This window comes from Lolium perenne, chromosome 4 (genome assembly GCF_019359855.2).
Source record: "Lolium perenne isolate Kyuss_39 chromosome 4, Kyuss_2.0, whole genome shotgun sequence".
In the NCBI taxonomy this organism is placed as follows: domain Eukaryota; kingdom Viridiplantae; phylum Streptophyta; class Magnoliopsida; order Poales; family Poaceae; genus Lolium; species Lolium perenne.
Genome location: NC_067247.2, coordinates 59,247,617 through 59,258,842, shown reverse-complemented (window position 1 = coordinate 59,258,842; position 11,226 = coordinate 59,247,617). Strand labels below are relative to the sequence as shown.

At 46.7% G+C, this 11,226-nt stretch overlaps 1 protein-coding gene across 1 annotated transcript; it reads right to left on the bottom strand.

Annotated features, from left to right (window-relative positions):
- Positions 1 to 3,519: 3,519 nt before the first annotated feature.
- On the bottom strand, positions 3,520 to 5,280 carry LOC127292664 (chalcone synthase 1-like). The gene is made up of 2 exons (XM_051322107.2): positions 5,018 to 5,280; positions 3,520 to 4,636 (listed from the first exon to the last, which is right to left on the bottom strand). The coding sequence occupies exons 1-2, from the start codon at positions 5,199 to 5,201 to the stop codon at positions 3,636 to 3,638; spliced, it is 1,185 nt and encodes a 394-aa protein (XP_051178067.1). The 5' UTR covers positions 5,202 to 5,280; the 3' UTR covers positions 3,520 to 3,635.
- Positions 5,281 to 11,226: the final 5,946 nt, after the last annotated feature.

Below are 11,226 nucleotides of genomic sequence, written 5' to 3'. Positions count from 1 at the left end.
ACGTGTTGGCACGTCCAAAAATGCTCGATCATGAGCAATACATGGAAGGTAAGGTTTGGTGGTGCAGCGAGGAAGCATGGCCACATTTATGTACTTGGTGGTGTTGTGATGACTATAAAGCCAAACGAGAGAAAGCTCGGCGTGCACGCTTGAGCCCAACTGATGTTGCAAAAAATCATGGTGGCTCATGTAAATTCACTGAAACGAAACAACTACTGGTATGAATTGAGAACTTGCATGTGTTTTAAATTGATATTTTCTGTCTTGTCTGGCCAACATCTATTGAAATTTGTGATGTAGAAACACAAATATGGGCCCGAGAAAGCTTCTGACCTCAAGACATACCAAGTGATGAAGTCAGGCATGAAAAACATTGATCTAGCCACTGGAGATAGTGGTCCAATAAGCAGCCAAAAAGTCCACAAAAGTCTGTTAGGTGCAGTGTTCAAAATATATACTGTACTTCCTATTCATATTCACATTGTAGTATCAATTATCATTCTTTTTCTTGGTCACAGAATGATTATGCAACATCTGCTAGTGCTGAACATCCCGATGATTGGGATCAACGACCTTTTGATCCAGCTATTCTCTATGACATCAATGGTGGCTTGCTTCATGGGAGACTCCCAATGGGAGTTGGTGCTTTGAGTAAAACTAGTGCTAAGTCAGCTGCTAGATCAAACAATATGAAGCCATCCAATTCTAGCTCCTACCGAGCAGTTCTACGTGAAAATCAAGAACTTCGCTAGAAGCAAATAATTATGGAGCGTGAAAGTTAAAAAATACGTCGAAGTCAAGATCTTCACCGTCAAATGTTATTGTTAATCTGATGTATTTTTATATTCCAGTATTTTTCCAATTCATGTGCATTTCATGTGGAATAATCAATACTTTCTAAATTAGACACTTTGGGAGAAGAGTAATTTAACGCCAACACCGGAGATGCTAGATGAGGTAATCATGACTCTTCTTTGTTGCGGTCAATACTTCAAAATTTGCTTGTAAACAAGTACAACCAGAAAATTGGACAAATCACAAACCTTGTCCTTGCACGGTATGGAGAGACAAATCAGGATAAGATTGAATTGAACGACTGACTCTATATTATCAGTCCATGTTTAAATACCAGTATTGCACTTGAATCATGTTGCTATGACTGACATAGAGCTTTCTTGAATTTTAGCATATGCGGCCTCTAGGTTATTATTGATGTGTAGCTAATAGTGAGTGAATGGAAATTGGCCAGACCTTAGAACTTCACTTGACCAGAAAATGAGGGGAAAAGTTTACCACTTACTATCGATGAACCAATATTCTTTTGTTACTGTGCAACTTCCTTTCTGACCAAAAAAGAGATGTGCTAGAGAAAGGTGACATTACTTGTACCTAGCAGTACTAAGGTGTTTCATCTTGCAGGTTGCGGTTGATGCGACTGCTTCATCCCATATGTCCCCTTCGTCTCTTGGGAAATTAGGTGCTCACATGGATAGCCGAGACAATATTGAGAAGGGTGATGTTGAACCCAACCAACAAGAGCATGTAGATGGTGCAAGCACATAAGTACAAGTAGCCAACGGCAAGATCATGCAGGTAGCAATATGATGGTTGGCTCCTGCATTCTACCATGACTAATCCTACATGCTGCCTACATGCTACTACCAGGACGTCCTACTTATGAAATTGTGTTGCGGCAGATTATTGGATTGATTTGAATTGATGATTATGGTTACATTTGAATCTGGTATTGAGTGGCCGGGTTAATATCCTGTTATGTGTAAGATTCTGATAATGGTTTGTTGTCAAACTGCTAATATAAATTGCAAAAAATATTGGTGGTGAATACATTTTCCTGACGTGATCTGTACATTTTCCCTGATGGTCACAGACGTGATCTTGTACATTTTTCCTGATGGTCACCGTCAGATATGGAGCTAGATGAGCCCAAATACCAAATTAACCTGACGGGGGACTAGCCGCCAGTTTCATACAAGTAGAGATTCTTTGGCGGTTCAACATGGTCAGGGTAATTCTTTAAATTGACGGTACCAAACTGCTTGAACTGATGGTACCAAACTGCCAGTCTAATGATTTAGCTTGACAGTGGTATACTGTCAACATAACTACTTAGACTGATGGTACTAAACTGTAATTGTAATGATTTAACTTGACGTTACTTTACTGCCAGCATATTAGTTTACTTTGATGGTATCTTCACCTCAGCAAAATAGAACCTGGCGGGAATCCTAGCTCTCAGGAAGCTAATTATATTGACGGTCATTCCCGACAAGTTAATAAAACCTGAGGGCCAACCCACAAGCAAATTTTATTTTACCGGACACAGAAAATGCCTGACTAAGTACCGCCAGGTTTTATTAACCTGGGGGGAAATCACATTTCTTTGACGGTATTGAACCCTCAAGTACTTGAGGTTTTCTGGTAGTGTACTAGAATTTAGTCATTGACAAAAGAACGGCTAAGTTGGGATAGTGCCTCGAGCACCGTGGAGTCAACCCTTTCAAGCCGTACAATATTTGCATGGTGCTAGCAGTACCATTTTCTGAAATCAATGGGGTCAAACATTAGTTAAACCTCTCTCTGTGTCGGGCAGATCGATCACCGGAAGCAAAAACCAGCAGCCCTAAATCGCAGCGCACCCCCAAATGGCAGAGCAGTAAAACTAAAGAGTTTTTACAGTACCCTATACCGCAGGTTGCAGTATAGAATATCTCACCGTTGATTTGCTGCGGGTACGATAGATAATTGCATCTTTCCTAATTGTTGAGGATATGATAGAGTCTGGTGGGAAAAGTTTCCGGGTCGTATTTCCTTATCCCGTCTGACAAGTAGCCTAGGGACGTCGATGAAACCATCCGGTAAAGAGGAGGCATCCGGAATCAGATCAATCCATCGGGATCTTGTCTGCGGCTTCCGCCGCGTGAAAAGTTCTTTTTATTTGTTGTTGAGGTGTTTGTATGCTATGCTTGTACTACCTCCATCCCAAGGCTTAAGGCCTATACTTTTTTCAGAAAGTCAAACGAAGTAAAGTTTGACCAAACTTTTAGAATTATTTATGAATAAATATGACATTTTGTATGTACCATATAAAAATATATTTTATTATCTATCTAATGATTTTGATTTTGTACTTTTCATGTTAATAATTTTTGATAAAAACTTAGTCAAACTTAACATAGTTTGACTTTCTGAAAAAATGTAGGCCTTAGGTCTTAGGATGGAGGTAGTAGTTCGACTTGGACTACAACACCATCTATCTCTGCTGCATTGTGGGCTGGTGACCCAGCCCCGCTTTGGTATGCACAAAACGGGGGGTAGGCAGTCGGATGGAAACCATAAACAAACAGTTATTCACTTGGGCGGTGGCATTAGTTGTAATTTAGATGAAAGTAAGGGGCGCAAACAGACGGACCAACAAGAAGCTCTTTTATTTTTATTATTAGGTATATATAGGGAGAGAGAGAGAGAGAGAGAGAAAGAGAGAGAGAGAGAGAGGGCGAGAGAGAGATTACACACTGGTTGTGAAACATAGACGTACTCGTACACGACTAACTCAGCCACACTCGAGGAGGATGAGTAAATTATTGAGGTGATAGATAAGGGAAGATAATTTTAAATCATGGCGCGGGGATTGGGATGCTGTGGAGGACTACGGTCTCGACAGTGAGACCAGGGCCGAAGCCGAAGAGCACGCCCCAGTCCATGCCTTCACCGGTGGTGGCGTTTCCATCTTGCAAAGAGCGCTTGCGCATCTCGTCGAGGATGAAGAGGACGCACGCACTGGACATATTACCGTACTCCGAGAGGATGTGCCGGGTGGCACGCATCCGATTCTTGTCGAGCTTGGCCCTTGCCTCCACCATGTCCAGGATCGCCGGGCAACCAGGGTGAGCCACCCAGAAGATGGAGTTCCAGTCGTCGATGCCCAGCGGCGCGAATGCGTCCACCAACGCGCGCTCGATGTTGTTGGAGATGGCTACTGGCACATTCCTGTGGAGGTGGAAGGTGAGCCCCACCTCCCGGAGGTGGCCTTCGATGAAGCCCTCTGTGTCTGGAAGTATGGTCTGGCTTGCCGAAACCAGCTCGAACAAAGGCCTCTCGATGGCCATGTTGGGGTCCGCACCGATGATCACCGCGGCTGCACCGTCTCCGAAGAGAGCCTGGCCGACCATCGAGTCGAGCTGGGTCTCGGTAGGGCCACGGAATGTGACGGCAGTGATCTCTGAGCAGACGACGAGCACGCGAGCGCCGCGGTTGTTCTCGGCGAGGTCTTTGGCAACACGGAGCACCGTCCCCCCGGCGAAGCAGCCCTGCTGGTACAACATCACGCGCCTCACCGATGGGCTGAGGCCGAGCATCTTTATCAGCTGGTAATCGGCGCCTGGCATGTCCACACCGGAGGTGGTACAAAACACCAGATGTGTGATCTTGGACATTGGCTGGCCCCACTCCTTGATGGCCTTCTGCGCTGCCGTCTTCCCCAGCTTGGGTATCTCAGCGACTAGGATGTCCTGCCGCGCATCCAGCGAGGGCGCCATGTACGCACAGATGTTGGGATGCTCCTCTAAGATTTCCTCGGTCAAGTGCATATATCGCTTGTGTATCATTGATTTGTCGCCTGCATGTATATATAGATTCACCAACATCAACACGGATGACGATGATGGTGTCAAAACCTAGCATTCAGGCAAGTTGTTCGGTTATTGGAGAATTCTTATGCACATATATTGGCTAGCTAATTAATAAACTCGGTGTGCAAGTCTTTTCTTATATGCATTCTATCTATCACGAGTCAACAGTTAGGTCATGCATGCATGCACGTAGTGAACGGGGTCATGTCTCTAGTTGCTTGCTGATGTTAACTTGGTAGTCTTTACAATTGAATTCTAGCCCTTTTGTTCAACATACTCCTATACTATATTGAGATACAACGTACTTCATTCGTCTCAAAAATATGCATGCAGTATATGCAGATGTGAGACGAACGGAAACTACTTACACATCTTCTTGAACTTGTCCTTGAGATCGACGAGGTGCTCGCTCTTGGTCACCCGGAAGTAGTAGTCAGCGTAGTCTGCCTGGTACACAATGTTCTCCGGCGTCGTCGTGCCTATGGCTAGGACCGTCGCCGGACCCTCCGCCCGCTGCGCCTTCCTCACCTCCTCTACCGTCACCGCCGCCATCTCACTCGTGCTGTACGTGCTAGCAGTGTATGAATGATGAGTACGTTACCAGCTGCGCGCGTCGAGGCTACTACTTGCTCCGCGATGCCATGGACGCGTTGGCACAAGGATATATATAGGGTCTAGGACGACGGGTTGGTAGAGTCCTGCATGTTGAAGCCTAAAGATCTATCCGCTAACCGAAGGATCGATGCATGCGATGGAATACTGCAGTTCCTCGTGCTCGCCTTTGACCCTGTCTGGTGTCTGGCACTATTAAATTATTCAGTCACGGACAAGGAAAATATGTTCTTTCTCCTAATGCTCCAGCTATGTCACTCTCCGCCGGGTTGGTACAGTGCTCCAACGTGCAAGTTTCATCCTGAGCTGCTCTAGTTGATCGATTGCCGTTGATTACTTGCGCTGCTAGTACTACTTACAGAGATCTCATATCCCTCACTATGCTGGTAGCAATGAAATGGGTGTAGGAAAAAGGTGGGGATCGCGAACTAGATAGTCAAAGTGTCAATCCGAACCAATTCATTCTAAGAGAACCATGTGCAGACGGCAGTAGTCGGTCTTCTTCAAGAGGTGGAAAGAGTTCATCAACATGGCCACTGGGGACACCTTGTATTCAAGTCTCTTTTTTTTTCAAAATTGATCGATTGCTGCTGATTACTTGCGCCGCCAGTACTCCTTTTTTTTTATGACGCACCGCTAACTTCACGGTTCAAACGTGCCTGTTAGAAATCCGCGAGAAAATTGGACTTTCTTTTCTTTGCCGGAAATCAGTTGTCTTACGGCATCTCCAACGGGGCGACGCATATCAGATGCCCAAAAGTAATCGCGCATGTCCGTTTGCATCGCCCCGCGGACATATTTTCACCGCGTGTCCATTTGCGTCTGGGTGTGCTTCCAGCAGGGCAACCCATTTTTTTGTTTTCGAATAATATTTAAAAAACATAATGTACTACAAACTACAGTCGATACAAGCCCTAGGCTACTTGCAGCCCGATGGCCCGGCCCCGTCGTTGCGTCCCTCCCTCATTTTCTTCTCCGCGTGCGGCCGCTAGAGCTTGGTGCATCGCCGCGTTCGCTTGTAGGCACCGCCGCAGCGTCTCGTTCGCGGCATCATCGGCCTTCTCGAGCGTCTCGAAGGAGTCCACTAACGCCCTCTGCTCCGCCGCCTTCTCCTCTGGGGTAGGCGCATCAGGGTTATTAGATGACCATGAGATGTCGGAGGAGTCGTCCTCTGGAGCGGCCGCCTCCCTACGGCGTTCCATCTCGGTGTCGAACGCTGCGTGCGCCGCCCGCTCCTCCTCTGCTTCCTGCTCCACGTCGGCCAGGAACTTTGTGTCACTGGCCGCGTCGAGGACGTCGCCGCTGCTTTTGTCGTCCTCCAACTCCTCGTCGGAGCTCTCGACTGGGGGAGGTGGAGTCGGAGGTACAGGCGCGGTAGCCTTGCCGCGGTCGGCGCTACTCATGGTAAAGGTGGAGGTTGTGTGGCGACGACGGTACGGTGGAGGTTGTGTGGCGACTAGGGTTTTGTGTGGGAGGAGATGAGATGCCCACGCCCCTGTTTATATAGGCCAGAGGTAGGCGACGGCCGCGGCACGCGTGGCATCGACATTACTTCGTGCGCAGAGGAAGGCGACGGTCACGCATCACGCGAGGCATCGCCATTAACGTGGCCGCAGACTGCCGAAGTGACGCCTCGGCGCTAGTACTGGCGCGCCTGAGAAGACGCATCGAGCCTGGATCACTGCAAGGCGTGTCCGGCAAAACGTCCGCCATACGCGAGCGGGCACTTTGCGGATCCGCGCAGTGTCCGCAGAGATGCATCGGAGGCACATATTTGGGCCAGATTTCCGTCGCTGCTGACAGCTCGTTCACTATGCGTCTCCCCACTGGAGCAGGGCCAGACGCATTCTACGACCGCGCGAACGCAAATCTACTATTATTCATTAGCTTACCAAGCTTGCCGCTTGGTGGCAAATTTTTTTTTTTACTTCATTGGTTATGATGTAAACAAAATATTGTCTTCCGTTTTTCTCTGTCTATGTGCATTATGGGCATGTTAAATAATAACCAACTCTTCTAGATGCCTCTCTCGTTCACCAGACTAAAATTTTGAGAAAAATGCATGGAAAATGCTCTAGATCATCCGGGGAACTGCGCGTTCTCTTCTTCCGCTTCCTAAGGACGCCGCGTGTACCTCCACATGCGGTAGACAACTATGGGGAACAGAATAGCAGTATCATCTTTCTTGGCTTCAATTCCTAGAAAGTAGTGTAAATCTCGCAAATCTTTAAATGCAAATTCGCTTCTTAGATCATTTAACAATGATGTAGTTGCTTCTTGAGAGGAGCTCACCACAATAATATAATTAACATAAATGAGCATAAAAATGGTAACCTTTCCCTTCTTATAAAAGAAGAGTGACGTGTCACCTTTTGAAGGGCTGAAACCAAGTTGTTGCTTCATGCTTAGCCTTGAGTACCATGCTCTTCTTGGCGCTTGTTTGAACCAATACAAAGCCTTGTCTAGCCGGCACACATGTTGTGGTCTCGTTTTGTCTTCATAACCCGGAGGTTGTCGCATGTATACTTCTTCCTTAAGAACGCCATGAAGAAACGCATTCTGCACATCCAATTGGCGAAGGCACCATCCCCTGGAGATAGCAATAGACAAAACCAATCTAATAGTAGCAGCCTTAACTACTGGACTAAAAGTATCCTCATATTCTATACCAAAACGTTGTGTAAAACATTTTCCTACTAATCTAGCTTTGTACCTATCTATAGTACCATCAGCTTTTCTTTTTTATTTTATACACCCATTTACAACCAATGATATTCCTCCCTTGACTAGCTGGAACTAGAGGCCAAGTTTTGTTATTCATAAGTGCACTATACTCACTATCCATAATATTTTTCCAATCATTATTTTGCAAGGTTTCACTTAGATTCTCAGGTTCACCGGTTGAGGCAAAAACCCCATACCTGACCGTACCATTTGTACGCTGAAGTGGCTGAAACACTCCGCTTTGCAAGCGTGTGCGTGCTCTCAGAAGCGGAGTTGAAGGTTGCACAACAGAAGCTACACCTGAGCCCGCCGCAGAAGATCGAAGGTGCGGCAGCGCGTCAGGCGAATCACCAGGCGAATCTGCTGTCCCATCCTCCCTATCGCCTGACGCAGGTGTTCCGCTGGGACCTGGCGACGTGGTGTGTTCTAGACCGCAGGAGGAGTGTGGCGGGCTCGTGTCTCCTCGAGCCGTGGGGGACGTCACGATTTCGGCAGGCCCGGTGTGTCGCGTGTCGCATGATGGTGGTGAGCGCGCGGAATCCGGTGCTGATGGCCCTGCTGCAGATCTCCCGGGATCGCCGCGGGCAGGAGAATCAGTCTCAGTTAGCTGCACATGCTGCATAAAATGACGCCTTGATATAGAAATTGCACGGTTAGGGTCAGTAAAAACAGTTATTACTAGCCTGGCTATTTGGGTGTTCCCTCGCGTGATCTGAAGGATTCAATAATTCCGAAGGAAGCAAGAGGATTTCCGATCTCAACCTAGCACCAGCATTGGGATTTAATTTGGAGAAAGGAAAAACTGATTCATGAAAAACGACATCTGGGGAGATATATATTCTGCCGGTAGAAATATCAAGACATTTGAACCCCTTGTGGAGATTACTACAAAAAAAGTGCATTCTTTTGAGCGAAATTCCAATTTCCTTGAGTTGTGTGGCCTAAGATTTGGCCAACATGAGCACCCAAAAATTTGGAGGGAGTGATAATCTGGTTTTTCATGATATAAGCGATTCAAAGGAGTATCAAAATTTTGAATTCTACTTGGCGTGTGATTGATAAGATAAGTGGCGGCTATGAATGCATCATCCCAATATTTTAAGGGCATTGAAGCATGAGCAAGTAGAGAGAGTCCTACTTCTACTATGTGGCGATGTTTTCGCTCTGCCGAGCCATTTTGTTGATGTGGATAGGGGCATGACACATGATGAGAGATGCCAACTTGGTTAAAGAAAGAATTGATTTTTCATACTCCCCTCCCCAATCGGTTTGCATTGCTAGAAGTTTTCTATCAAATTGGCTTTCTACAAGACTTTGAAATTCATGGAATTCTTGGAACACTTCACATTTATGCTTAACCAAGTAGATCCAAACAAATTTACTGAAACCATCGATAAAACTGACATAGTATTTCTTTCGGCCAACAGACTCAAGGGCAGGACCCCAAACATCCGAAAAAACTAGCTCTAAAGGAGCACTAGATTCACTAGACGACTTATGATAGGGTAGTTGGTGACTTTTGCCTTTTTCACAAGCATCACACACAGACTCATCGCTGGACTCACTTGAACAAGGGATATTATTGCTACTGATAACTTTCTTGACTATGATCGATGACGGATGACCTAAACGAGAGTGCCATCTCTCTGAGGACGGTTGATGGCGCTGAAGACATGCTTTCTTGAGCTGGATGGAGTGGACGAAACGGGGGTAGAGACCTCGTCTACTCGGACCTTGGATGAGCGTTCTCCGGGTTTCCCGATCTTTTATAAGAAAAGAGTAAGGGTGAATTTTGACAAAGGCATTGTTATCAGCAGCAAGGCGACTAGCAGACAATAAACTTTTGCTAGCTTAAGGAACATGAAGGATGTTTCTAAGATATAGATCATGACCAGAGGTACTAACAACATAATGGCCAATGTGGATAATGTCCATACCTGACCAGCTTGAAGTGTTGACTTGATCATTGCTATTGTACTTGTCGCGGAAGGTCAGCTTGTGGAGGTCTCCAGTGATATGATCGGTCGCGCCAGAGTCGATGTACCAATTGGACTGCCAATTGGTATCAACCCCGTACGAGGAAGTAGTGGCAGCTCCAGCGCTCTTCTCCTCAACGCCGACGAAGTCCGGGTTGTAGCGTTCCCAACACGTGTGCGCCATGTAACCCAGCTTGCCACACAACTGACACTGGGGGCATGGACTGTTTCCACACAACCGAGTCGAGGCCGGCGAGGATTTACGAGATGACGTCTTCCTCGTCCAGCTTCTTGCCTGCAGCGGCCATCTCGTCCGCCAGGGTTCGGATCTTGCCGAAGTATTCGGCGATGCTCATGTTCCCTTTCTGCATATTGGCGAGGGTGATGCGCGTGTTGACGGTGCGAGCGCGCGTCTGCGAGGTGAACATGCCTTGGATGGCCGCCCACAACGTTGCTGAGGTAGTGTTGTTATAGACCTGTGTGGAGATCTCATGAGACAAGGTAGTCAGAAGAAAACACAGAAGTTGCTGGTCTCTTTCCAGCCACATACCATAGGCGTGATTCTCCTCTTTCTCAGTCTTTTCGCCATGGGTGACCTCGATCTCCTTGGTGGGTAGGGCCTGCTCGGTGTCATGGAAGGGCTCCATCTGAGCACCCCTGATGGCAGAAATGACCTAAGCTTTCCGTAGGACATGGTTTCTCTTGGTCAGCTTCTCGGTGATGTTGTGGCCGAAGTTGGTTCCGGCGGTGGGGTTGGTGGATGAGCTCGCCATGGATGTCGAGAGGACAAGCTCTGATACAATGTGGAAATTCTGTATGAGATGGTTGGAAGCGTGCCTTTGGAGATCGGTCGCGTTACGTGTTTATATAGAGGTCAAAACGACCAGATAGATTAGAGGGTTTGTTACAGTTTGGAGTAGACAACAACAAAGGGTTTAGAACGGTTTATCTACACCGTTCAGATTACAACAACTTATCTCTACTATCTCTAGAATCGGTTCTAGAAGCTTCCTGTTTAACAAAGTATAAAATCCAACAGCTGCAAGCGAAAAAAGAAAGCAAAAAACACGAACTACATACATAATGACAGATCGGGTTTGTTCGCCCACATATTCTTGCATTCCTGATCCACCTCAAGGATCGGGTGATTGGTGCCCAGTGTGCCACCCTGCTAGCTGCATGCTATTACTCCATAACGTATGCGCCTACATTGTTGAGGACCTTGAAGAGACAACTTCCATTGATTACTACAAAGTTAATTAACA

What these genes read in the sequence shown, in the direction of transcription:
- LOC127292664 (XM_051322107.2), bottom strand. Translation starts at nt 5,201, where the DNA reads ATGGCGGCGGTGACGGTAGAGGAGGTGAGGAAGGCGCAGCGGGCGGAG. An exon ending in GGACAAGTTCAAGAAGATGT is followed by an intron (nt 4,637 to 5,017) that starts GTAAGTAGTTTC and finishes ATATACATGCAG; the next exon opens with GCGACAAATCAATGATACAC.